The sequence below is a fragment of the Urocitellus parryii genome, chromosome 1 (assembly GCF_045843805.1).
Source record: "Urocitellus parryii isolate mUroPar1 chromosome 1, mUroPar1.hap1, whole genome shotgun sequence".
In the NCBI taxonomy this organism is placed as follows: Eukaryota; Metazoa; Chordata; class Mammalia; order Rodentia; family Sciuridae; genus Urocitellus; species Urocitellus parryii.
This window is the reverse complement of record NC_135531.1, coordinates 63249401-63277109: the sequence shown is the minus strand read 5'-3', so window position 1 is coordinate 63277109 and position 27709 is coordinate 63249401. Positions and strand designations below refer to the sequence as shown.

The 27709-nt window shown below is 33.1% G+C and overlaps 1 protein-coding gene and 1 pseudogene across 1 annotated transcript in view; one reads left to right on the top strand and one right to left on the bottom strand.

Annotated features, from left to right (window-relative positions):
- Homer1 (homer scaffold protein 1) overlaps positions 1 to 27709 on the top strand; it is a 127725-nt gene that overhangs the window by 36403 nt on the left and 63613 nt on the right. Inside the window, exons 2-4 of the mRNA XM_026393216.2 lie at positions 13015 to 13171; positions 17992 to 18123; positions 22619 to 22711. Coding sequence (XP_026249001.1) covers positions 13015 to 13171; positions 17992 to 18123; positions 22619 to 22711 — 382 coding nt within the window. The remainder of the gene's footprint in view (positions 1 to 13014; positions 13172 to 17991; positions 18124 to 22618; positions 22712 to 27709) is intronic.
- On the bottom strand, positions 4981 to 5565 carry LOC113185932 (large ribosomal subunit protein mL42-like; annotated as a pseudogene).

Genomic DNA, 27709 nt, shown 5'->3' with positions numbered 1-27709 from the left:
TTCTCTTCATTAGTATGGTAAAGGTTTACCAGTTTTATTTAGTTTGTCAAAGAACCAACTTTTTGTTTTGTCTATTTTTTGAATTGTTTCTTTTGTTTCAATTTCACTGATTTCAGCTCTGATTTTAATTAGTTACTGTTGTTTACTATTTTTGGTGTTGATTTGTTCTTTTTCTAGGGCTTTGAGATGTAATGTTTGGTTATTTATTTGTGGACTTTTTATTCTTTTAATGAGTAAGCTCAATGCAATGAACTTTCCTCTTACCTCTGCCTTCACAGTGTAACAGAGATTTTGATGTGTTGTATTGGTGCTCTCATTTATTTCTAAGTATTTTCTTATTTCATCCCTGATTTCTTCTGCTATCCATTTTGTCATTCAGTAACATATTAATTAGTCTCCAGGTGTTGGAATAGCTTCTATTTTTTTTTAAATCGTTGATTTCTATTTTCGTTCCATTATGATCTGATAGAATGCAGGGTATTATCTCTATTTTTTTTTGTATATGCTAAGAGTTCCTTTATGGCGTAAGATATGGTCTGTTTTAGAGAAGGATCTGTCCATGTTCTACAGAGAAAAAAAGTGTATTTGCTCATTGATGGATGAAATATTCTGTATATGTCTGTTAAGTCTAAACTATTAATTGTATTTTTAGTTCCATGTTTTCTTTGTTTAATTTTTGTTTGGAGGATCTTTGACTACAGAAAACTTGATCATATGAAAGTGAGAGTCATTTTAAAGTCTGAGGGTTATGTTGGAATGAAAATGCATAGAGAAATTAGAAATGGAATGGTGGTGTTTACCACTTGAAAAAACCTGGGTTTAACCTAATTGGCAGTAGAACTGTATTTAAATCGGATTTTGAAATTAAGCAAGGAGAACATTTTTAATGAAATGATTCGAAGATAAAAATTTGAGGTATTTACCACTCCTTCACTCCCTCTACCTACCCACCCCTCCACCTGGAAAAATTTACAGGAATGTTAGATACACTTTGATATATAAAAATAAAAACTAAATTTTATACCAAAGAATCATAGTTTGCCTTTGAAAAAAAGAACAATTTACAGATGCTGTATCTCTAATATATTGATTTTAAATATCATCAAATTTAGAAAAATAAACAACTTCACTCTACTCTAATGAGTGTTCACCTTAATTATGTTTATACATGTGAGTTAGAATTGGATATATGAGATGTTCCCATGTATGTGGTTTGAGTGCTAAATTATAGATTCTAGATTTTCCACTACTGGGGTTAAAATTTAAGATTTTAAACAAGCTCAGGTGTGAATGTAGAAATCCACTGGGCTCAAATGGCCCCAAAATACATTAGCCTTGCTAATAATCAGGGATATGCAAATTAAAACAACAATAGAATACCTTTTCATGCCCATCAAGTTGGCACAAATTAAAGATGTTATTTGGACATTACCAAGTGTTGGTAGAATGTAATATAGGAACTAATAAGAGTGCAAATTGGTAAAAACAACAAAAGACAAAGTGCAAATTGGCACAAGTGCCATGAACAGGAATTTGGATATATGCTATGGTGAGTACCCTATGAAAAGGAATTCTGCTTTTAGTGTATCTGTTAAATATGTGCACAGGAAGACATACAGGAGCATCATTGTAAGAATGCAAAAATGGGAACAACTTATCTATCAGGAAATAGCTACATTAAATATTGCCCAACATTCTCCATTAGAAATATTATGTGAACAACATATAAAATTTTAATTTACTTTAAATTTTTTTTGTAATTGTAGATGGATAGCATACCTTTATTTTATTTGTTTATTTTTATGCAGTGCTAAGGATAGAACCCGTTGCCTCACACGTGCCAGGCGAGTGCTCTGCCACTGAACTATAACTCCAGCCCTTAATTTACTTTTAAACTCAAAAAGACGAAATAAATTTTAATATATTTGACACATTATCTTTTAAACATTAATGTAAAGATCAGTGAGATATTTTTACATTATTTTTTCATATTAAGTCTTTGAAATCCATTTTTTACTTTTGCATTTAGAGCTCATCTCTGTAGGGATGTTAAATTTTCATTGGAACTACTTGATCTGAATTTAAATTTCATGAAGTTTACTGACAGAAAAAGAAAATTCATAAAACCAAGTTGTTCTATACTTAGAAATTCTTCATTAATTGAGTTAAATATCAGATAAAGTTAATTTACTTTCTTAATTTCATAAGCCATATTTCAGTTGTTCAGTACTATGGTGTCTAGTGGCTACCATAGCACAGTTTTTTTTTTTTCTTTTTTTGGTACCAGGGATTGAACCCAGAGGCATTTAACCACTGAGCCACATCCCATCTCTTTTTATTTTTTGAGACAGGTTCTCAACTAAGATGGTTAGGCCTCGATAAATTGCTGAGGCTGACTTTGAATTTATAATCCTCCTGCCTCAGTCTCCCGAACCTGGGATTACAGGGTGTTTGCTACTGAGTGTGACTATAGTACATTTCTACTATCACATATACTAGTATCCTCTACTAGATGTACTGCTATGTGGCAACTAAATTACCTGTGTATGTATAAAATAAAATTTGCTTTTTAAATTCAGAATTGCAGTGTCAATAAGAACTGGAGAAATGTTATAAAGTTTATGTTTGTTTTGAGCAATTTTAAGTAATAAGAATGATATAGGGAATAATATGACACCCATGTACCCACTGATCATAATTTGCAAATGGTACCTTCATATCTTCCTCCTTGATCTTGGGTTTGTTTTAGATTATTTTGTTCAGATATTATATAGATTCAGTATCTACTTATTTAGCCTGTAGAATATATAAAAGTGTACCCAAGGATGATACTATTCTTTGAAGGTGATATTAGAACTTAAATGAACTTTTAATGTTTAATTCATTTTTAGAGTCTATTGGTATGTTTATTGAGAAATCACTTATTTTAGATTTTTACTCATGTGCCACCTATATTAACAAGAATTAAAAGTCCAATTATCAGGATGCTACTTCCTTAGATTTCCCTAGTACATACTGTCAATTATCCAGGTTCAGCTTTATTTAATAGAGGAAATCACCCAGGAAAAGAAGACTATTTAAAGTCTAATAAAATTGAAAATACAGAGAATCACAGCCTCTGGGATGAGAGTCTCCTGTGTTTCTCCTTTGCTAGTAAAGCAGTAAACCTTCTTTATCCTTTTTCTCAAAAAAAAAAAAAAAAAAAAAAAAAACCTAAAAATACAATACTAGTTTTAAATGTAATTATAAGAATGTAACTATATATATACTATATATCAGGTATACTTCCTGTTACATTTTAAAACACTCAGCGTTTTAAATAGGTGAAAAGGATAGGTGAGACAGACAATGTCATTTGGCAGTTATTTATAGTAGATAGCAAGCCAGGTTCTTTGAACATTGAATATGTTACTTAAATATATACAATTAAATCACTTACTTGATGTTTACCCTGATTTTGACCATATCCCTTATCTTTTAAATGCAGCTACTAAAGAAAGAATCCAAGAGTACATCCATACTAAACTCTGATATCAAAGGTTGTACTGTGACCTACTGAAAAGACTGAGGTTAATTAAAATTACTCTTAAAGAGAGATGGCATGTGAGGGATATGAACAGTGTTGTTACTATTTAAGTATTTTTTATAATTTTAATTTCCAAAGGGATATTTTAAATTTCTTGATGTCTACTTCAAATATGCCAATTAAAAGAAATAGTTTGAGCTGGGGTTGTAGTTCAGTGGCAGAATGCTTGCCCAGTATATGTGAGGCACTGGGTTCAATCCTCAGCATCACATATAAATGAAAATTTGTAAAATATTATTTACAAATAATATTTAAAGAAAAAAAATAGTTGATATCATGAAAGTATTTCTGATACTCAGTTATTGTAATGCAAACAATGATTTAAACAAGAATTTTTCATTTGAATGTGCAATTAACCAGTTTAAAAAAAAAACAAAGAATTTAGATCATATAAATTTTGAAAATCCTTCCAGAAAACATTTTGTAGTTGTTGGTGTCCCATTTTGGGTCTGTACCTCTGTACTTTTACTTTTAGAATGCTACTTTACTGTTTTGATTTGCCATATATAGTAATTTGTAAGTTTTTAAAAGTATGTACCTGCTATGTTTTTGGTTCATCACTAGATGGAGTTCTTGCAGTATAACTATGTGTTGGGTAGGCATTAATAGAATAATCTTTATTTTCCTTAAAATATGCATGTGTGTTTTTTAAAAAGAGTATTTTATACGGGCTGGGGCTGGGGCTGGGGCTGGGGCTTGATGGTAAAGCGCTGGCCTAGCACATGGGAGGCGCTGGGTTCTATCTTAGCATCATATAAAAATAAATAAAATAAAGGTATTTTGTCCATCTACAACTAAATATATTAAAAAGTATTTTATTTATAAACAATCAACTATTAAATACAACATGGCAATAAGACTGCACAGTTGGTAGAATGCTATTGGATTATGTCAGTCTTTTGTAACATCAAAACAGCTATTTTAGTCAATAAGATTTTTCCTAAGGGGTGTGTGTATATGAGAGAGATGAGGGGGATATGACTAGTTCCTTGGTCACCCTATAGAATTACAATGTATATTATTAATTTGCACAAGATAGTTCTTTCTAGAAAATTCTAATACTTAAGTTCCTGCTTGTCTGAAGCCATGCTGTGCCACCTTACAACGGCACTGAGACTGAATTCTTCAGTATTACCAGTGAAGTTAAATGGACATTAGGTAAATGGTTTGTCCATTCCTTGAGTTATCCTTGTTGTTGTCCTTTTAGCCTTACCAAATGTCAAATCCCAATGCAGCCACAAATAAAAGTTTTTTTTTTAACATATGAAAAAATTATTTTATTATTATTTTACTATATAACATTACTGAATACACCAGATTGCATTTTCTCAAATGGCAAATGCAAATGAGACACCAGATAACATTTTTTTTTGATTCTCCCAGGAATCTCAATATCATCTGTCTTTTGGCAGATTCAGATTCTTAAAACATCTGTGATACTATCCATGAGGATACCAACGATGTGTAGTAGTAAAGAACATTTTACTAAGTTTTTCTATTATGGGTCCTTGCTCAAAGTGTTCATATTTTTCTTCTTATCTGGTTTTTAGCACTTGATCATTACTGTTATTATTGTGCACAGGATTTGGTTGAGGGATAGGTTGTGTGTGTGTTCATATGGGGGATATCCACTGAAGGGTGATAGCATACTGTTGTCCTGCCTTCAGATGTCAAAGTGAGGTGTACTTGCAATTATAGTCATCTGGAAGAGAAGAAAATATATTTATTGCAAACACCAGATAAAGCTCTGTTTTGAACTGGAGATACATACTTCAAGAAAGTTCTCTTTGATATCCATTTTTTTAAGTTTTAAAATTTTGAATTAGTTGTAGATGGACATAATACCTTGATTTTATTTATTTAGTTTTATGTGGTGCTGAGGATCGAACCCAGTGCCTCACACATGCTAGGCAAGTTCGCTACCCTTGAGCCTCAACCCCAGCCCCTGATATCACCCATTTTAATGCTGTTGATGCCATGGTGTTTAAGATGATCAGATGATATGATGAAAAGTGTAGTGAAAAGCAACCACCTTTAAAATCTGCTTCTAGGCATACCAAATTTTTATTCCTGGAGGAGTCCCCAGAGCCTCAAGGTCAATCAGCTCCAGCCGGAGGATATTGGTCAGCACTAGAGGGGCGCTACAGGAAGCAAGAGATCACTTGCAGGCCCTTGTACAGGACTGCTGCAGTCTGGAGATGCTGGCAGCTTTGTCCTGCAGGCAGGACAACGCCATGTTGCCTCAATCTTTTTTCTGTCTTACATCCTTTTTATTTACTCTAATCAAGAAGGATATTTTCATCTGGTAAATGGTGTACCTTTAGCCCTTTAATCCTGTAGATGGGCATATTTGTGTATCTGCTCGTTTTCTACTTTCCATTTTTTTCCTTTTTTAGTATTGGGTTTGAACCCAAGTGTGCTTTACACTGAAATATATCAGCAGTCTTTTTTAATTTTTAATTTTGAGATGGGATCTCACTAAATTGCTTAGGGCCTCCCTAAGTTGCTGGGGCTGGCCTTGAACTTGAGAACCTCCTGTGTCAGCCTCTTCACAGGGAATTATAGGCATGCAGCACTATGCAGAGCTCCTTTTCCTTCTTAATGAATAATAGAAGTACTTTCATACCATGTGCTGTTAAGTCAGTTCATTTCCAAGCTATTAAAAATTGTCATTTTATGGTTCTTTGGCTGTCTTTGAAAATGGCCCCTGAAACATTTTTTTCCCTCACTGGTAATTGTAATGTAAATGTAACTTTTAAAAATATCTTTTATTTGTCAATGGACTTTTATTTTATTTATTTATTTATATGCAGTAGTGAGAATTGAACCCAGTGTTTCACACATACTTGGCAAGCATTCTACTGAGCCACAACCACTGAGCCACAACCCCAGCCCCACATAAATGTAATTTTTACACAGTATTTTAAATGATGTTTTAGTACCTGTGCAAGGTTTTCAAAAAGTAGTTATAGGATTATAAAGAGAAGTAGAAGTCCCCTATCCCATATTATCCATATCTAGCCTAACCCCTAGATGCAACTACTTAAAAAAAATTTCTAATCTTATTTCTCTTGGTGGTTGCCTCCATAGCATTAATAAGTTCTTATACTACTGTGTTAAAACTTTGGAGATTAAATCCATGTTGCAGAAAGTCAACGGATAGTCAACTTTTACCATTTCCATATTTTTCTTTCCACTGCTTCCTGCCACTCAATGCAATTATTTTGTATAAGTTTCTCCATTGATTAGCTCTACAATTTTAAATGAGTGCCAAAAATTCTAGTGTGTACTGTAGAAATGTGTTATGAAGTTAAGGAATAACCAGTCTATAGCTAGCCAGGTAGGAGTTGTAACAGACCACTAATCATTTTATTTTGGGGGGCATGCTATAAAGTTTATTATATATAAACTTCTTTCTTCAATTATAATTTGTGAATTTTTTTTTAAAATGACAACTGTTTCAATTAGGAAACATCAGAAGTCTGAAGGTAGTCTTGATTCATTAGATCAGTGCTATAATCAAGAAACCCGGAGTCTTTGTTTTTTTCCTGTCTGCTATTATTAACTAAGAATGTTGGCCTTATTCTCAGGTATGCTTTGCTTACAGTGCTAGGATTGCTTCTTCAGGTCCAGGTGTCAAATGCAAATATTATTTAGAATATTCTTTCTTAAATGTATAATTGTCTCTTTGTGAATGTTCCTAGAAACTTCAGCAAACTTTTCCTAGTTAACTTATTGACCATAATTGATTCAGAGATCCATTCCTGAACCAGCTTCTGACAAGAGTGGAATTGTCACAATTATTCCATGGTGAAGAAGAAGGTGTTGTAATTGAGATTTCTTAGGGAAGTGCAAAGAAGAATAAATAGTGTATAGAAGAATAAATAGTGGATAGCTAAGAATGTCTGCAACAGCATCAAAATCTTCAGTAGAAATATTACTAACCTTGTTTGTAATACTTCTGTCAATCTAATTTCTTTTGAAAAATTAAGTGGAAAGTCTGGTAATTATTTGAAACCATACCTTCTCTTTATCTCTTTTGCTACATTATCTATTTGTACTTATATATTTGAAAAAGGACATTTGTAAGCTAGGCATTAAAGGTATTAGGAAATGTATCATTTCTCTTCCTTCCCTTTAGTTTCATTGTTATTTATTGGACCCATATCTTTGTACTCCCTTGGAACAAGTATTTATTGAGTAATCACACAATATTTGCAAATATAGACTTAAGTAGTAATTTTAAACAGCATTATCATTGATTTTAATCAAAGCTATCCAAATGACAAATGTTAACTTTTTGCATTTTTTTTCTATATTAGAACTTTTATATCTTCTGGCAAATAATCTTTTTGTTTTGCTTCAGTTTTTTTATGATCCTTATTTCTTATTGCACAGATGCCCGACGGCTAAATGTAGTAATTCTCTGTCAATTCTAATGAGTTTTATAAGCCTTATTTTAATTTTTTTTTTGTACTGGGGGTTGAATCCAAAGCTGCTTAACCACTGAACCCCATTCCAAGCTATTGAGATATTTTATTTAGAGACAAGGTCTTACTAAGTTGCTTAGGGCCTCGCTAAGTTGCTGATGCTGGCTTTAAATTTGCGATCTTCCTGCTTCAGCCTTCTGAGCCACTGGGAATACAGGCTAGGGCCTACACACATAGCTGTATAAGCCTTATTTTTAAAACAATATTCTGATTTTTCTACTTTTTTCCCTCAGAGTTACCTTATACTTAACATTCTTACAATTTTCAACATCCATATTAAGTTTTAGACCCATCACTATATGTAGTACTTTCATAAAATTTCAACCCCACATGAAGAATTTCAAAATTATTCTTATACTACTAGTATTCTGGAATTATTTAATGAACCAACAACAAATAATAAAAAACTACTCCGGCAAGATTTCTTATATCATGTAGTAGTTAGAGCTACTTATTGTCCTGGTTGTAGATGTGTAAGAAATTACCAAGTAAAAGATTCTATAGGATAAATATGTATGTGTGTGTATAGTTTTCCTTTTTTAAGCTGGTTTAAAGCATTTCATGCAAAATTCATTCTTTTAAATTTGAGTTTTAGATTCTTTAGTTTCTTACCAGAGTTACTTTGAGTGTTCTTAACAAATATCTAAGAAGTTGTGGCTCAGTGGTAGAATGCTCCCCTAGCACACAGACACTGGGTTCAATCCTCAGCACCACACAAAAATAAAGATATTATGTCCACAACTAAAAAATATATATTATAAAAATACTGTAGTCACTATTAAATAAGACCTCAATTTTGTATTGTCTTATATGTATTTTCTAGTAAACATTACTACATAAAGACCAACTTTCATTGAAATAGTATTTACCTCAAAATTTGTCTTTTCATTATTATATTGTGGTTATAAATATAAGACCTAGGAGTGTTTATGTGTTACAGGAAAAAGAGCTTTGAAGTTAAATAATTTTTCATGTGCTGGATTATTTGGGGTTACATGGGTTTCTTTACTAGAAAACTTTTTAGAAAATAATATAAGTGGGCATTTTAACTATTTTACAATAAGATGTAACAGTGTTTGCAAAACTAATTTAAATATGAAATACTTATTTCTCAAATTGTTCTATAGAACACAATGTGAGAAACACTGGTATTTGATCCAATTAGTAGTTGTGCTAATTATTGTAAAAAAAAAGTAGAGTGTTTCACCTTGACTTATGAGTGCCATCCAGTTTATTCGTAAAGGGGTTAACCTTAACAGTTGGATACTAGAGACAATCAGCTTCAAATTCGTTTGAGATATTTTTAATTTGGGTATACTTTCTCTAGTACTTCTACAGCTTTCTCTAAATGAAATGTATTGATGTGTACTATTGAAATATATTTTTAAAAGACTGATCATAAGACCTCCTAAGTCCCCTGGTTTTTTCACTACAAGTTTGAGCTCTAAATGAATGTTTAAATTCCTGACTCAGCACTCTACATGAAAGCTCTGTAGGCATCTGAATTCTGTCAGACCTGTGCTTTGCTCTTCCTTTCCCTTCCCCCTTCTCACACTTTAATTTCTGTTTCCTATCTTGTCTTTTAGCACTGTTGTCATTCTTTTTAGTCACCCCACACCCCAGAGAATCAAATTCCTCTTGCATCTCATACATCAGGACTTCCTAGCCTTGGCATCGTTTACATTTTATGCTGGATAATTCTTTTTTTGTGGAGAATTGTCCTGTGCTTTGTAGATATTTAGCAACATCCTCAGCTGCTACCCACTAGATGCCAGCAGTATCTCCCTCAGTTGTGACAATTGCAGTGTCTCTATAGACACTGTGAAATGTCTCCTGAGGGACAAATCACCTCAGTTTAAGAAGTTCTGTTCTATATCCAATCTGTCAATTTATTGTTATTGCTTCCTAAATCTATCTTTAATCCTTTCTCATGTCTTCACCCTACTCTCTAACCTCCTATCCTCTCTTTAATACTTGAGATGGTTTAGTAAGGTTCTGACTGTGACCAGTGCTGTTTTTCTCCAAACCACCTCCTTCATTCAATTTATCTTTACAAAATGTAAAACTATCCTGTTTATAATTTCCATTGCTTCCAGTGGAAATCCTTAGAAACTTGCTTCTTTCTAGCCTCATTTTTCAAAGGCATTGATTGTTCTTGCTACAGGTATCGTGCGCCTTTTGCCACAGTTTGTCTCCTTATGTATCAGTTTCTTCATCATAGCCCTTAGTCACTTATTTTCAGAGAATCTATTATAGTGAAGAGCATTTTACTTTTATTTTTTAATTAGCATTTTACTTTAACTTTTACCTATTTTCCCTCACCAAATTTTAACTTTTTGAGGATAGAGGCCATCTTCATCCCAGTTTTTTGTTTTATTTATTTATTTATTTATTTGGTAATACTGGGGATCAAACCTAGGTGCTGACAAGGTAAATGCTCTACCACTAAACTACATCCCCAGCTGCCATCCCAGTTCTTGGCACAGTAGATATTCAATAAGTGTGGATCATTTACTAGTTAGTATGCCCTGTCAGATGCAATATATTCTCATTACTTCTAGGAATTATGTTCTCTATATTAGTAGTGATAATTATTCCTCAAGTCTTTATCTTTCAGACTTCAGTAGGTCAGCTTTTGATCACAGAAATCTTGAACTATAATTTTCTTTAAGAAACCATCTATTCATAAGATAATTGAAGAAAGTCATGTACTTAATTTTCAAATGTCATGCTTATAACTAGTTAAAAAAATTTATTCTGAAAGGAATTCTGTGGATTAACTAAATTGGGTGAATTAATGATGTGAAGAGTCTTTACTAGACGAAAAACATTGCATTTCCATTGGATTTGTTGATTGTTCATAGAAAGCTTGCAAAAGCAATTATTTTAACAGCTAATTTAGTTTTTTAGAAAATGTCAATCAGAACACATTTGTGTAATTACCATTCTGAACTACTTAGAAATCTAACTCCCCCATCAAATGAAAACAACAAAAAATTATCAAGTTAATAAAGAAATTGTCTGTCACTCCTGCCCCTTCCTTAAATGCTTTCATAGAGTTGTGTGTGATTATATTTCCCTGAGTTGGAGCTAGCAACAATCAGTCTGATCAACTACACTTTTACCTGGAACTGTGAAAAGTGAAAAAAAGAAAAATAGGGATTCTGAGGCTTTTGGAAGATAACCCAAGTTTTAGCATCAGCCTCACTGCAAATCAGGGATTGATGGGGAAAAGGGAATGAATCTGCCTGGCTAGATAGTTAATAATTACTTATTAAATGAATCCATATATAATAGTATATAAACAAGAAGGGAAGACTCTGCTTCTTTTTTTTTTTTAGGGAGTGGCACAAAAATTGCTTTCAAAAGAAATTCTTTAATAAGAAGGTTTTCAGAAACAAAACTGGGAAAAAGCTAGGTTACCTATGGGGAAAATACCTCCCTTTATTAAAAATACACTGCCTTCTCAGGGCCACCGTAGAGAATGGGAGTCATATGATGGTAGCCCATCATTATTAACCTGAGGAGTTGCCAAGGACCCAGATTTGCTTTGACTATTTTTCTGATTTATCTCCTTTTTTTTACATTAATATTTTTTAATATTTTAAAGTAAAATTTATGAATTAACTTAATATTAAACATTATTAGTTAAAATTTTCTTTAGGATTTTGAACTGCTTCAGAAAAGAAAGGTGTGTAGTAAAATGAAAGACATGTAAATCATTCCAACTGGGGGAAAAAAGACAACAATAACAACCTGAAAAATGTTGTTTCCAAAAAAGTTTTTACTCAGAATTTGAAAAATTTTGTATTGTAATGGCTCTGTTATATATGAATCATTTTATGCTTGTTTTCTATAATGTAACAATTTTTTAATATTCTGAATTTGTATTTTATTAGTTTTGGTTTTTAAATTGGAATTTTTGAAATCTCTTACATATTCTTAAGGCTCTACTTGGTTTAAGAAAATGATATTTGTGGTTTTGAGCAATCCCCCCCATTCTTCAATAAAGTATGTAAATGTATAGCGCATAAACTATGTAAACTTTCTCAGTAAGTTAATTACCTGTTGTAAGTATAAATAATGTAGTTTTAAGTGAGTAAAAACTGGTAATCTCATAAGTGTCAAATATAAGGTACTTTATTTTAACAGAGTACAGTCCATTCTTATTATTCATAGTTAGTTACGATCTATAAAGGTGTCAGGAACACTGAATGGTCCAGCCAATACTGGACCATTACTTATGTAGAAAATACAATGTCATGTTCCTGCAAGCCTCTTGTCATAGCATTTTTGTTAATCAGCACAGAACTTTTCATTTTGTGTATTTCTTATGAGACACCTCATTTAATGTGTATTATTGCTGCATTAACATTGAACTCAGGGCCAACAGCACTATTAATTCTTGCCTGAATGAAGTTTATCTAACACATATTTTTCTCCATAAGGTACATTGTAGCCTTCTTGCACCCAGGACCAGAAAGCATTTAGGAACTCTTCAGCACTATGCTGAGGGGCCATTTTAAACTGAAAGCACCAACAGTGAGCATAAAAATTCCAAAAAATGTGCTAAACAGATTGCAAAAGGGACACTTGTTATGTAGTATGAGTGCCGAAACAAGAAAGTAGAAATATCATCTTGTTCCACTTTAGAGGAAACATGCATATCAGGACACTCAGGTTTTTCCACTGTTTTGGGATCTCAGTGAAAGACTGAAAGAATGCCACAAGTCTTAATTTTGGAGTTACAGTAGTAGAGTTTAGTGTGTAGGTGAATTCATGTATATACAATCTCTGAATAAGATGGACTATAATGGGCGGGGCGGTATGTGGGTGTTGTGTTGACTAAACAAAGTCACCTTACAGTTTTCATGTTTTCTCATCCTGTGGAGTAAAACTGGCTGCTTTCAGTTTGTCGTTTTCTTTTGTGTTATGCAGGGAACAACCTATCTTCAGCACTCGAGCTCATGTCTTCCAGATTGACCCAAACACAAAGAAGAACTGGGTACCCACCAGCAAGCACGCAGTTACTGTGTCTTATTTTTATGACAGCACAAGAAATGTGTATAGGATAATCAGTTTAGATGGCTCAAAGGTAAGTTACTCTAAATAATCTTGCTGTTTTGCTTTATATAGCATAGCATTTCAGTTTTATTCAGATTTTATCTTCATTCAAATATTTCTTTTTGAATTTTCAGAACTTTAAAGAAACAAAACTGATCATTCTTAGGGTAGCTACTTTTTTGTTGTTGTTCACTACATTGCTTGAATTAACCATGTGATGTTGAATTATATGCCACAAATATTCTACAAATTTAAGATCATTCATTCATTTTATTTAATATTCATTGCATATCTCTTTTGTGTCAGGCACTATGCCAGGCAGTGTGAGTAGAATGAACATGATTGAGAATTCTAGGATCTAGAATTTTTTTCATATGTACTTTCATATTAGTTTTTTTTTATTACTACAACAAAATACCTGACACATGCTTCTTATGAAGAAAGAGGCTTATTTAGCTCACAGTTTTGAAGGCTGAAAGTCCAAATAGCATAGTTCAGGCTTGATAAGTGCTACCCCTTATTTGCAGTGCTGCTTGGCGATAGCTATGATGGGAATGCACTGGAGAGCAAGTGATTACATCTTGAACCAGGAGCAGAGAGAGATGAGTGGGGCCACGCTAGCATAAGAGCACAACCCCAGTGACCTGAGGACCTTCCACTAGGCCCCATCCTTGAAGGTTGATTAGAACCTCCTTCTAGTCTATGAACTTTTGGAAGAACACAAACCATACCCAAATCATGGTGACTTCTTTAGACTAGTAGGCAGTTAAAAAAAATCCCTGAACCATATGAAGTCTGTCAATAACAATACTAAAACTGACAGTCCTTATCTAAAGACAAGTATATGAACAGAATTTTAAGGTTTTATATTTAGGAGAGGCCAACAGTAACATATAAGAACAAGGACAGGTTGGGTTCAACTTTCACTTCCACCAATTATTGAATATTTTGACTTTGAATAAATTATTTCAGACACCTAATATTTGCAAAATGCCTAATGCCTGGTAGACAGTGTACCCTTCAAAGGGAGGAAAATCTATTTTATCATCAGTGAAATTTTATCCAACTGACTTAGATAAAGAAAATCCAATCATCAAATTGTGGATGTAAAGTGTGTGGAAAGATGAAATTCATTCTCTCCTTCAGGCTTCCTTGAAACCATGGTGGCTTTGTGAGTCCCCAGAATTTTTAGCAAATCACTGTAGGAGTTAAGAGCACAGACTCTAGAGCCAGCACAGACTCTAGAGCCATACTGTTTTTGCTAGTCGTGTGACCTTTCACAAGGTGTTTAACTTCTGTGTGCCTCAGTTTTCTCATCAGTGATAAGGAACTAATAAAAACACCTAGATTAGCATTGTTGTGAGGAGGAAATAAATTTAAACCAAAACACAATGTGTGTTTAGTAATCACTCTAAATACTTTTAAACTAGATTATAGGACCTCAGGGGCTATTAGCAATTTGTGTCTTGTACATAAGTAACATATTTACTTGAATAATTGGTCCTCTTTTCATTTTTACTTGGAGGATTGAAAGGACTTGAGGAAATAGTAATAGTTAATTTCTGTGAGGTGTTATTTAACGAAGAGTTATTTTGCATACTTTGTAATTGGTTTAATGAAATGCAAGAGGTAATGAATGTTATTGTCTCAGGGTTTAGAGTGTGTATTTCTTTTTTAAAAAATATTTTTAGCTGTAGATGAACACAATACCTTTATTTTATTTACTTTTTTTTTTTATGTTATACTGAGGTTCGAAATCAGTGCCTCACATGTGCTTGGCAAGCACTCTACCACTGAGCTATAATCCCAGCCTGGAGTGTTTCTTTTATCTGACTTGTACTTTCAATTTCTGTAATATCTTGTCTCTTGACCCAAACCACAGAAATTTTATTAGATTAGGAGGGTTAAATGGTACGCAAAAATGAAGGTCAACTGATGTAGTTCATGTCCATGGAAGTGATTAAATAGATTTCAGTTGCTCACCTTATCCAAGTTAAAATGCTTTGAGTTATTCTCAAGGAAGAATAACTCAAGGTGATTAAAAAAATCCTCATGTGTTCTTCCCTCTGAAGCAATGTGAATTATCCTTTTTAGTGTTTCCAGTTCTGAATATGCTTTGCTGCTTATAATTATTAGACTCAACTTTTTGAAAGAGTTTTTTTTATTGTTAATTCAACAAAACTAATCTTCTGAGCAGTTATATTTTCTATCACATTTTCCATTCTCTAGCTACTTTTCTAAACTGATGCTGTTAATTACAGCCATTCTTACAGGAGGAGTTGTTTCTTGATGAGCACTAGTAGTTAACTTGACTAATGAGTTATTGTCCCCTTCTCTCTCTCTCACCTCCTTTTCTGTTCTTCCTGATTAAGGTAAAAAGCCTGTAGGTATCCCTGAGTAGAAAATGTCATTTATTCTTGTTCCTGTACTGTGCATAAAAAGTTTGCTTTGAGGTTTTCTGATCATGCTGCAGAGACATTGCATGGCTGAGAGCCAAGATTGGGGCACTACATGATCTATAATGACACAGCATTTCTACCTCCTTCCCTTAAAAGGAGAAGAACTCCAGGGTTGAGAGACATATTTATTTAAAAGCACTAAGTTTTTTTCTTTTAAAGGATTAATAGTAGCATTCTAATTAAAGAATCTAAGAATTAAATTTTTTAATTATGGAATTATCTGTTGTTTTAAAGTTTCTCTTCAGTGATTAAAGAACATGTAGTACAGAGGCAGGGAAAGGTTCAGTGGAGATTAAAGTGAAACTTTAACAAAGCAGAAAAAAATTAATATGAAATAGTTATAATGGGATTCAGTGACCAACAGCTCAGTTTTCTTAGATACCTGTAAAGCCTTTTGCTACTCCCACTTTTTGAGTGTTGTTAAGGTCACATGTAAAATGTAAAAATGTCCTTATTTCCTTGAAAATACTCCCAGTTCAAATGTTCTCCAGAGAACACTGAAGGCCCACCAAATACAAATCAATGCCTGCCGTCTGTGTCTGCTTGCCCGCACTCTCCATTACATCCTGGTTTCACAGCTCTAAGCACTCTCTGAAATTATATTATTACCTATTTATTTACTTATGCATTGACTGACTCCTCTTATTATAGAATGACATTCATAATTGCCTTTCATATTATTGTTTCTCAGATTTCTAGATAAATCTATCTAGAGTGTAACTCAAGAAAAAATGTTGACTAAATGATCCCTTACCGATTGTTTATAAATTTTTTCCCTTTAATTTTTCATTTTATGACAGCTCCACAAGTTAGAATAGTTGTTTGCCACATTTTTACAGTTCTAAAATATGCTGACAGAAGCCATTTTGAACTGAAAAGTAAGGTAGCTTATATTAGTGTGAATATATAAATTTTTTCTGGGGACAAGCGTTCTCATATAATAACAATAAAACATCTACTGACTGAGAAAAGGGAAGGGGCAAATTTCTGTTTTATCATGTTTAATAAGGCAGTTATCCATGTATTATACATTGTTATAATGACATGGATGCCTGCATGACATAACTCATAAATATTTTAGGTTTATGCCGTTGTTCACATGTTAAACAAATTTAGCTTTGTTCTGAAAATGTTTGATTTTCTTCCTACTTTTTAATGGTTAATCAGATGGTTGCTTATGAATTTGATAATGTATCTTTTTTTTTTTTTGGGGGGGGTACCAGGGATTAAACTCTGGGGCACTCGACCACTGAGCCACATCTTTTATTTTTGTATTTTATTTAGAGACAGGGTCTCATTGAATTGCTTAGTGCCTCACCATTGCTGAGGCTGGCTTTGAACTTGGGATCCTCCTGTCTCAGCCTCCCGAGCATGCACCATCACGCCTGGCTTTGATAATATATCTTTTTACTATTATTGGAGTCATATTTTAATCTTTATTTTGGAGGTCAGTAGACTATCCAACTAAAAATAATTGTATTTCTAATACTGACCAAAAAGCATGAATTAATATAATTGTTAAATTATGATCACCAAAATTAGTATTTAATAACATGATAAAATGTTAGTTTTTTAAGAAACAGTTAAAAGAGAATGATATTGTCATGACTCTATACTCTTCTATGAGAAAAGAAGTAAAGTTTGTTTGTTTATTGCCTTGAGTAAAGGAAAAACTACTCAATAATTGAAAGTTTCAGGTAAATCAGCTTTGAGAAACCCTTGATTATGGATTTTAGAAAAATAAGCATTATTTTTTTCTTCTGTATTTTCTTTTCCTTTTTTGGTATGTGTGTTTGAATCCAAGGGTACTTAATCATTGAGCCACATCCTCAGTCCTTTTTATTTTTTTATTTGGAAACAGGGTCTTACTAAACTGCTTAGGGCCTTGATAAGTTGCTGAAGATCATCTTGAACTTGTAATCTTTCTGCTGCAGTCTCCTGAATCGCTGGGATTTTAGGCATGCATCACTGCCTGGGCTTTTTTTTATCGGTATATTCATTTTTGGAAGATTTTTTTATAGAGTGGCACCTTCCTTTTAAATATTTAACTATTATGTCTAAAGGCCTATTTCCAATGAATATCATCCAAAATTAATAAATATTGATCCTAACTATTTAAAGGAAAGAAACTCTTTGATATTTTTTAGATTACAGGAAAATTTATTTTGAATATAAGATGTTAAAATTTTTGATCGACAGATGCCATTATATTTATATTATATTAGGTACCATGTTTCCACATTGTCATTTACAATGCTGGAAACTAGTTCTACAACTGTCTTTATATATTTAACATTGAGACTTACAAGTAATTCTAAATTTTTATGTAACTAAATGTTCCTGTGTTTAAATGCCTGTTTGCCAATTTTTGGCTGCTTGTTTTATTTTTCAGGCAATAATAAATAGCACCATCACTCCAAACATGACATTTACTAAAACATCTCAGAAGTTTGGCCAGTGGGCCGATAGCCGGGCAAACACTGTTTATGGATTGGGATTCTCTTCTGAGCATCATCTTTCAAAAGTAAGTTAAAGTATAAGATCTGAGTGAAAATCATCTTCAGTTCAGGTCTTCACTGTATATTAGCAAATGGAGAGTATAAAATATAGGAGAAATTTGTTTAATAGTCTTGGAACAACTGTAGTGACTTTACAGCAAGAAGAGATCATTGACCACAAGAATGGGATCTTAAGTAGAATAAGTTGTACTCCATGTATGTAAAAAATATCAAAATACACTCTACTATCATGTATATCTAAAAAGAACTAATAAAAAATCATTGGATTTTTCTTTCTTTTTTTAAAAAATATTTATTTAGTTATACATGGACACAATGTCTTTATTTTGTTTGTTTATTTTTATGTGGTGCTGAGGATCGCACCCAGGGTCTCACACGTGCAAAGCAAGCACTCTACCGCTAAGCCCCTGGATTCTTCTTTTACTCGGAAACTTTATTGTACACATTAAAAATAGCTATCATTTGTTAAGAGAATTTGTGTGGTTAATTATCTGTATAATAGGAAATAAAAGATGGGGATTAATATTTCAGAGGCATTTTGCTCAAAGATTTGCATTCTCAGATGGAGATAAGATAAGGTAGGGTAGACACCAGCCTCTTCTGAATGGTGAAAACTGAAGCTGATAGTGATATAGATTTCAGCTTTTTATATGATAACAGGCACATATAAATTTTTGAGTTCAGTAAAAATTGTGCTTTATCTGAGTGTAGAGTACTCTGAACTCTGATGCAATACAGAGTGGGATCCAGTGGTCACATGAGGACTTGGGTAATACTAACCAAGTGAATTACTTTGGCCAGAACAGCCAATAAAACATGAAACATCACCAGACTAACTACTGGAAATAAAGCAGTTGGCCTTGCTATAAGCAGAAGCCATGCCGTGTTCATACCAGTAGCACCTAGAGTTCTTATGGATGTTACACAGAAAGAATATATAAGGAAAAGGAAACAATCTCAGGATATTAAGATGATCAAGAAGATGAATTTTACTCTGCTTTCCAAATTTTGCACCCACCAGACCTAAAGATTTATGATAAAACTGCTGCGTTTGAAGTATTCTGTTAAAAAGATAACACCATGTTTGAAACATTTTGTGTATGATTTGGTGTAGACAGATTCTGATGACTTGAGAATTAAAATTGTGCAAGTGCAGAGTGACCAGGCTCTTGTAGATGGACACTGTTAATATTTACCTTAAGGGGCTGGGGTTGTGGCTCAGTGGTAGAGCACTTGCATAGCATGTGTGAGGCACTGGGTTCAATTCTTAGCACCATATATAAATAAATGAATAAAATAAAGGTCCATCAACATTTAAAAAAAATTACCTTAAGCAATTTATTGCAGATATCGTTCATATTTTTTAAAATGAGCTTTTAGAAAAGCTTATACTTTAGTGAATATTATACATAGTTCAATAGTTGAAATAATCTACTTTGTTCTCCTTTAGTTGTAGATATTTCTTAACACTAATGTTTTCAGGTGTATTAATTATAGTTTGAAGCTCAATTTTAAGACTATTTTAACTTTTGCCTTTGTGATTATTAGTCATTCTCTGTACAATGATTAAAACAAATAAGGGTTTATGGTTTTGTTTCTCTTACACATGCCTTATTCCAGAAATACATTTCTGGAAGTGTAGTACAGGTATGAGTTTTAGATTCAAAGTATCTCAACATAACATGGAGCATTGCCCTTCCATCAACAATCCCCTTGGAAAATCATGTTTATTCTAACACATTTATTGTTACTCAGAACCTTTTTAGAACTTTTCTTTTGGAACTGTCTATTAAAACCTGGAGCTGAAAATAACACACATATTTCACTCCCCTCCCCGCCCAAAAGAATATTCCACTTGTTGAATTTCTTGATTTTATAGTACAAGAACTAAATTGTGGATTGATTTCTCAAGTAAACTTGCACAAGATGATTTTTAGGCTTAAGTAATTCTTTTAAATATTAATTTTTTAGTTGTAGTTGGACACAGTACCTTTAACTATTTATTTATTTTTATGTGGTGCTGAAGCTCAACTGGGCCTCGCATATGCTAGGCAAGCGCTCTACTACTGAGCCACAACCCCACCCACCCCACCCAGGCCTAAGTAATTTTGATGATAAGTTCTTTGTTACATCTTTCGAATTACTGAGCAGCTAGCTAATATAGTAAAGGAATAGTTTATTAAATTCTGTCAATCACTGTCTCTTATTTGGTATTTTTGTCTGAGAATGGCTTTTATTTTTCAAGATTTTTTTTCTCATTAAAGTTAGCTAATACTGGGCTGGGGACTCAAGCGGTAACGAGCTCGCCTGGTATGCAAGGGACGCTGGGTTCGATCCTCAGCACCACATAAAAATAAAAAAAATAAAGATGTGTTCACCAAAAATTGAAAAATAAATATTTAAAAATTCTCCTCTCCTCCCCTCCCCTCCCTCCCTCCCTCCCTCCCTCTCTCTCTCTCTCTCTCTCTCTCTCTTAAAAAAAAAGTTAGCTAATACTTTTAACCAATTATTACTAGTGTGAACCCTGTTATTTTAAGGTAGATTGAATATTGAGAAACATCCCTTAAGCTTCTGGAGGCAAGTCTGATTCATTTATGCACTGGATTTGTAGCTCAAAGAGTGTTAAGATCATCATCTTGTGAATGTGTTGATCTACAGATTCAGACAAAAATTATGATTTATTTTCCAAGCTACCTTGAGGATTAATTTCGGTGCTTTTCAAACTGTAGGGAACTCAAAGGAATTTATAATCACTTAGATAAATGAAGCAAGCATATAAATATTCTGGTTTGTTTTATTAAAAAACCATGAGTGAGTCAAAGCATTACAAGGGTTTGGAGATGCTCTGAAGACAATTGTAGATAAGGCCTCTCAAAACAAAGGGAAGCTTCATGATTGGAAGAAATGTATGGTCCCCTAAGGTTGACTGATGTGAGCAGAATTCCAGCTATACTTGGATCATTAGCCGGCTTACTTAAGTTGTATTTGTTGTTATGGCAACTAAAGCCATCATGTTTTTCTTTTGCTGAAAACTAAAGATATAAAAATAAGCCATAGTATTTATGAAGTTGAAAGGATTTTAAACATAAAATATTTTGCAATGTTAAATTAGCAGAAGAGAAACCATGATTATATAAAGAGAATTTAATTTAATTTAAATTGTTTTTCTTTCATTTCCACCAATGTTTAGACTTTAGCTTTGTATTAATTTTTTTTTTCATGTAAGAGGATATTCTGTTTCATTAGAGAAGTATAGTAGCACATATTCAGTTCCTTGGTCTATCTCCCTGGATGTGGAGGTGACAAGGTTAAAATAAGAAGGGAAAGTTGTGATGATGACATAAAATATAGAGATTTTTAAATATATAGCTAATAGAACTTAGTCTACCTCATTTTAAAGCCTATTTAAGTCCAACAGTTGGAACATCTTGTTTATGTTTAACACTGAGTCACAAAGATTATAGATTTTACAAAAGAATCACTTTTTCCTTTAATGAATTAAATTTTGACTCTCCTCAATCTCTCAGGGCAGATCAGGCCTTTCCTCCCAAAACTTTCCTTCCCAAAACGGAACTGAAATCAGGGCTTGCTTGTGTGACCTTGTGAAGAAAGCTATAATTTCATATTTTTATTGGAAACTCTAACAGGTATTTAAAGTTACACAGACAATTTAGGTTTTTAAATTTAGTTGTTTTGTTACTCTCTGATAATAGTAATATATTAGCCTCACTTCACAAACATTTAAAATGGGTAATATTTGTAGGCATGATGTTTTATGGTTTTCTGTAGGTTTCTAAGAATTAGTATTTTATGAACAGAAATTTTTGTCTTGAAATTACCAATCTTAGAAGACCTATGTAGAGTGTATTATCTTTTTCTGGTGGTGTACCTCAGTTGCTTAGAAATATTTGGAAATGAATTTTTATTTGTCAGTTAGTGATAATAGTAAACATTACTATTTATAACATTGAAAATAAAATGACTTAATTAAAAGCATTTTTTAGTACTGTGATTTTTATAAGTAAGTACTTAAGAAATTCAATTTTCTCAGTGATAAACAATGTAATATGCTATTTTTTTAGTTGTAGATGGACGCAACACTCCTATTTTATTCATTAATTTCCATGTGGTATCGAGGATCAAACCCAGTACCCCACACATGTGAGGCAGTTGCTCTACCACTGAGCCACAAACCCAGCCCCTAGTATGCTATTTTTACTAGTTTTAGTACATTATTTTTGAGCAACCAAGGAGGTATATAGATAAGCTAGCTGACACCACATTCTAACTTCATTATATAGTGATGCTTTTGAATGAAAATTTGTCTAAGTATGTTATACACAATGAATGTTTGCTGTAGGGCTTCTTTTTCATATTATAAGCTATAATTGCTTTGAAGGCTACAGTGTTTGTATGTTAATTATTCAGAAAATGAAAGACAGATACAGTAAAATTGGGCACTGTGAGTTTGGCTAATGTATACAGTGTTTATACATTCAGTTTGCAGAAAAGTTTCAGGAATTTAAAGAAGCTGCTCGCCTGGCAAAGGAGAAATCACAAGAGAAGATGGAACTTACCAGTACACCGTCACAGGTAGTATTTCGTTTCTGTTTTTGTTTATGAGCCTTGTTCATTTCAGATGGTGCCCTTTATGCCAGATCAAAATTTGTGGAAATAGCAAAATTAATGCTACCTTTACTCCTTTTGTGACAATTTGTAATATTTGTCTTGTGTGAATCATATGGCCCCCCAGCAATTCTTGCCCTACTTGATTTACTGTTTTACCCAGTCTTTTTCATTAATATTTTGCCTGAAAAATAGACTTACGGATTCAGCAAAAAGGAAGTTAAATAGGATAATCAATAAGTGATTAAGTGGAATAATGGATGATAATAAACAATTGGTCATAGCTTTTGTTTGGTTTGAGGGTAACACACTGCTTAAGAGTATACATTTTTTTTGTTTGTTTGTTTTGGTAGTAGGGATTGAACCCAGGGGCATACAACCATGGAGCTACATCCCTAGCACTGTTTTATATTTTATTTAGAGACACTAAATAAAATTTAAGCAACTCTCACTGAGTTGCTTAGTGCCTTGCTTTTGCTGAGGCTGGCTTTGAACTTGTGATCCTCCTGCACCAGCTTCCCAAGACAATGGGATTACAGGAGTGTGCCACTTCGCCCTCTGAGAGTATGAATATTTGAGTCAGAAGAAGACGTGTGTCCTTTTTCTGTCACTTTATGATCTTGGGAAAGTTGTTTAACCTAGTGTGTTTACACATCTGTAAAATGAGTGTTACATTACTTATTTTACAGAATTGATGTGAAGAAAAATATGGTAATGACAGTGTCAGGTCATGATTAATAATGTGGGCTGTAGGCCATTCATTCTAAGTATGAATCTTGGCTCCAATCATTACTACTTTATGAACTTAGACAAGTTGCTGTTTTTAGGGTTTTTTTTTTTTTTGGTCTATAAAATGTAAATATGAATGACATATCCTTCTTAGAGTTATTGTGAGAATTAAATGGGGATCAGAAAATGCTTAGTATATATTAAATGAATGCTCAAGAAATATGGACAACTGTTCTTGATGATGTGGTTGTAAAGGTGAGGATAATGATATAAAGGAATAAAATAGTATCTGGCACATAACAGTTATCTAGAAAAGACTTTTACCTTAATCGTATAAATCCTGAATCAAAATTTCCTGGAAGACTTGTTAAAATACAAATTGCTGAGTCCCACTCACAATGTTGTTTATTTAGTAGGTCTGATATGGGGCCCAAGTATTTGACTTTTTGATACCTTTTCTCAGAGGATGCATATGCTTTTGGTCTGGGGACCATCTTTGAGAAAAATAGTGCTGTAGGTAACCATTCCACCTCCCTAAAGCCTTGAGATGAAAGGAGTCTGGCACTTAGAGAAGTTAGCCAATTCCCCATTCTTAGACTCTTGAGCTAGGATTATACACTTGACTTAGTATATAGAGAGTTAAAGCTTCGATGAGCCTTGAAAGGGACCATTATAGCAGAGGTTAAAGAGACTGTAAGAAGTCTTGATGAGTTTGAAGAGCAGGTAGAAAGAGAATGGGATAGGAGGACAGGAGCATAAGCTCTCTCACCTGTTGGAACCAAAACCAGTTAATAATCTGTTAATTTAAAAAGTCAGTTAATATGAGAAAGTTAAAAAAAAAGATTCTTACTTTAAAATTTGTACATTTAAATCTAATAATGTAATTTTTATTCAGTATCTTGATGTAAATAGATATGTCAGTTTTTGTCATTTTTTCTGCCAGTTGTTTATTATAATAACACATGCTATTATATATGGCTTCTAAATTCAGTTGCCATAAATTGGTTTGGAACAAATAAAGTTTGCTTTTTGTTAAGCATTTAGTGCAACAGGTGGGTACAAAATTCATAAACAGAGTGGAGATTAACCCTATAGCCCTGACCATCATCGTTTAGTTGGTATGCTGTACAATAGGAAAGGAAGAGCATGGGTTAATCTAGAGAGTCAGATTGATTGATTGATTGATTGATTTTCACAGTGATAGGGATTGAACACAGGTCTTTATGCATACTAGCCAGTGCACAACCACTAAGATACATCCCCAGCTCTGCAATACTTCTGTGGATATTAAAATGGGATTTAAAAAAATCGTGATTCTAGATGGTGACTAAGTATAGGGAATAATTTACAACAGAGGGTTAGGAAATACGTCTTGAGGTCTTGGCCCCATCTTCCTTTATGTGTCTGTTTGCTTTTCTGGTCCTTGGCTCTATCTCTACTGGCAAGGAATCTCAAAAATTGCTAGCTCCTCTTCCAGTTTTTCCTGTCAGAGCCTCTGATTAGGAAAGACTGGGGTTCTCATCTTCATTCAAGTATGAAAAACTGGAGTGGAATGGGTCTTCCATGAATGTTAAATGATAAAGGACCCTGCTAATTGTTTTTGTTTTTGTTTTAAGTGATACTGGGGATTGAATCCCAAGGCCTCATACATGCCAGGCAAGTGCTCTACCACTGAGCTACATCTATAGCCCTCTTTTTTGTTTCTTGAGACAAGGTCTTGCCCAAAGTATGTGCCTTCATGCCCAGCCAACCCTGTCTTACTTAAGTCAAAAAGGAGAAAACTTGAGCAGGAATTTTAATTTCAGGCTTTGTTTGGATTAAAGAGAAGGTGATAGTGGTACTGGGTCTGTCTAGGGAGGAAGGACAATGATGCCCCAGGTCCCCACTACTCCATCTCCCAGAGTTGGTCATCATAACACCCTGAAGACTGGTCCCAGAGTGCTGGACGCATTAGTTTCTTTTTCACATGATTTAGAATATTCTTAGTTTTTTATTTTTTTCTTTCTTGCCATTTCATAAATTGATAATGAAAAAGAATTCTTAACTCATTTCTTGACTTTTATATCTACACTTGGGCTTTTTAATTTTTTTTTTTTAATGATCTGGACATGTCAGTCAGCCTTCTTAATATTCACTCAGATTTTAATTTCCAAAAATACATTTGTCTTTATTTTGACTATCTTTTTTTTTTCTGATTGTAGATTATTTGTTTTGGTAGGAAGTATGGGGAGAGTTTCCCAGAAACTGAGAAGCAAAGTGAGACATGAGTGGTTTTATTTTCTCAAAATAAGATATAAAGATAATAGAGGCCTCATTAGATCTCTTTTTGTTTACATTTACTTTTTTTGCATTTTTCAATTATCAGGGTTGGTTTATATATACATATAGACATGAATACAGACACGTGTGTATGTGTGTGTGTGTGTGTGTGTATCAAACATTTTAATTGATATCATGTAAATATCAGCTGTATTAGCTTAAGAATTTCTTCCGAAAGAGCAGTTATCCTTTTTTCCACAAATTTTGTACTCTAATAATTATAAACCACAAGTTTTTAATTTTAACTTTTGACTCAAAGATATAAAATGCTGGTTTGTGGACAGAGTATTTTTTAAAAGAATAACGAAAGTTGATTATTCAGAAAATTAACACAAACTTTAGATAGAAAAAGAACTAGATATTTAGAATATGTTAAAATAAAAAACAAATTTCACAGGGCTATTTTCAGCATATACACAATGTCTAGAAGTTTTCACAAAACACTTGGCTATTCATAGACTACTTTTGTATAGTTGGAAATAAAGGGGTTTTTATTTTCCTGTTATGCTTTTATGGAGCCTTTTCTTGTTCCCATGGGCACATATTAACTTTTTTTTTTTAACTATACTTTGAGTAGACTTTTTGTTTTTCATTTTAGGTATAATTATCTAGGATAACTAAATATCTCTTTAGTTAACAATAGTTAATATTCTAGTTTTCTGAAGAAAAGTCTGCTGCATTGACATGTTGAAATTATTGTAATCTCTATCCCTTTCATCTTCCCCTTCCTTCTCACTTTAATTTGCCTCTGACAGTGGTCATCCTACTTCTGCAGCATCAATATTCATAGCCTTCCCAATTCCCCTGCTTCAATTCCATTCTGTTTATTTTATCCTGTAGAAACAGGAGTATTTACCCCAGAAGGAGGTAAAAATGTTGCTCCTGTCCCTCTCTCTCAATCCTAATCTCCTTTCGTCCTCCTTGTTCTTCTCCATTGCTTCTGGAAAATTCTTAAATCCCTTAATTGCTAATCCTAGGGATGCCCTTTTAGTTTAACAAGGTAATTTGTTTGTATTATCATTTCTGTTAAATAAAATCATGGCCAATTTAACTGTTTAGTAAGTTAAGACAGCCAACCTTGATTGACTTAGTTTGCTTTGACCTGTCTGGCAGGGGGCGGGGGGATTGGGGGGCAGACCTGACTTATTAATACCAAAGATGATAATCTCATGTTTTCTACTGGCTGCTTAAGCTTTCTCTGACTAATTAATATGGCCCATGACTGACTAAGGAGTGTAGTCACTTTGTGGATATTGTTCCTATTATTCATCTAAAATGATTTGACTTTGTTGTAAAGCAATTTAATGTTGTCATACTGTAGACTTTATTCTCTCATGGTCTTTTAGTTAATGGAAACAAAAAATAATTTAGGAGAAAGATTTAATAAAGAATAACATTGAAGGTTAAATAGATATTCCATTAATAATTGAAAAATGGATAAATGATAAAGCGAAATTAAGAAACTGTTCTTTTGCTTTGCCTGGTGGTGCTCACCTGAAGTTGAGCACTTGGGAGGCTCAGGACAGGGAGCATCACCCTAGCCACATAGTGAGACCCTGTCTCAAAAAAAAAAGAAAAAGTTCTTTTTCATCGTTGATAGCTTGTCTAATTTATAGTTTATTTAAATATGAAACAAAAATCACATAGTAATAGTAAGCCAGAAGTCCCATAAAAGAAAAATCTATCACAATTAATATTTTTTGCATGTTTTTAGCTGTTCATGTACATTTTTAAAGTATATGGGTTATCATAACCTAGATTCTGCTTTATATTCTCATTTTTCTGATTATTAGCATTTTCCTATATTGTTAATATCTAATTTTTTTATTTCTTTCAAATTGGCAGATTATGATCATACCTAACCACTCTGTTAGACACTTAAGTTTTCATTTTCTACCTCACTATAGATGAGTATTT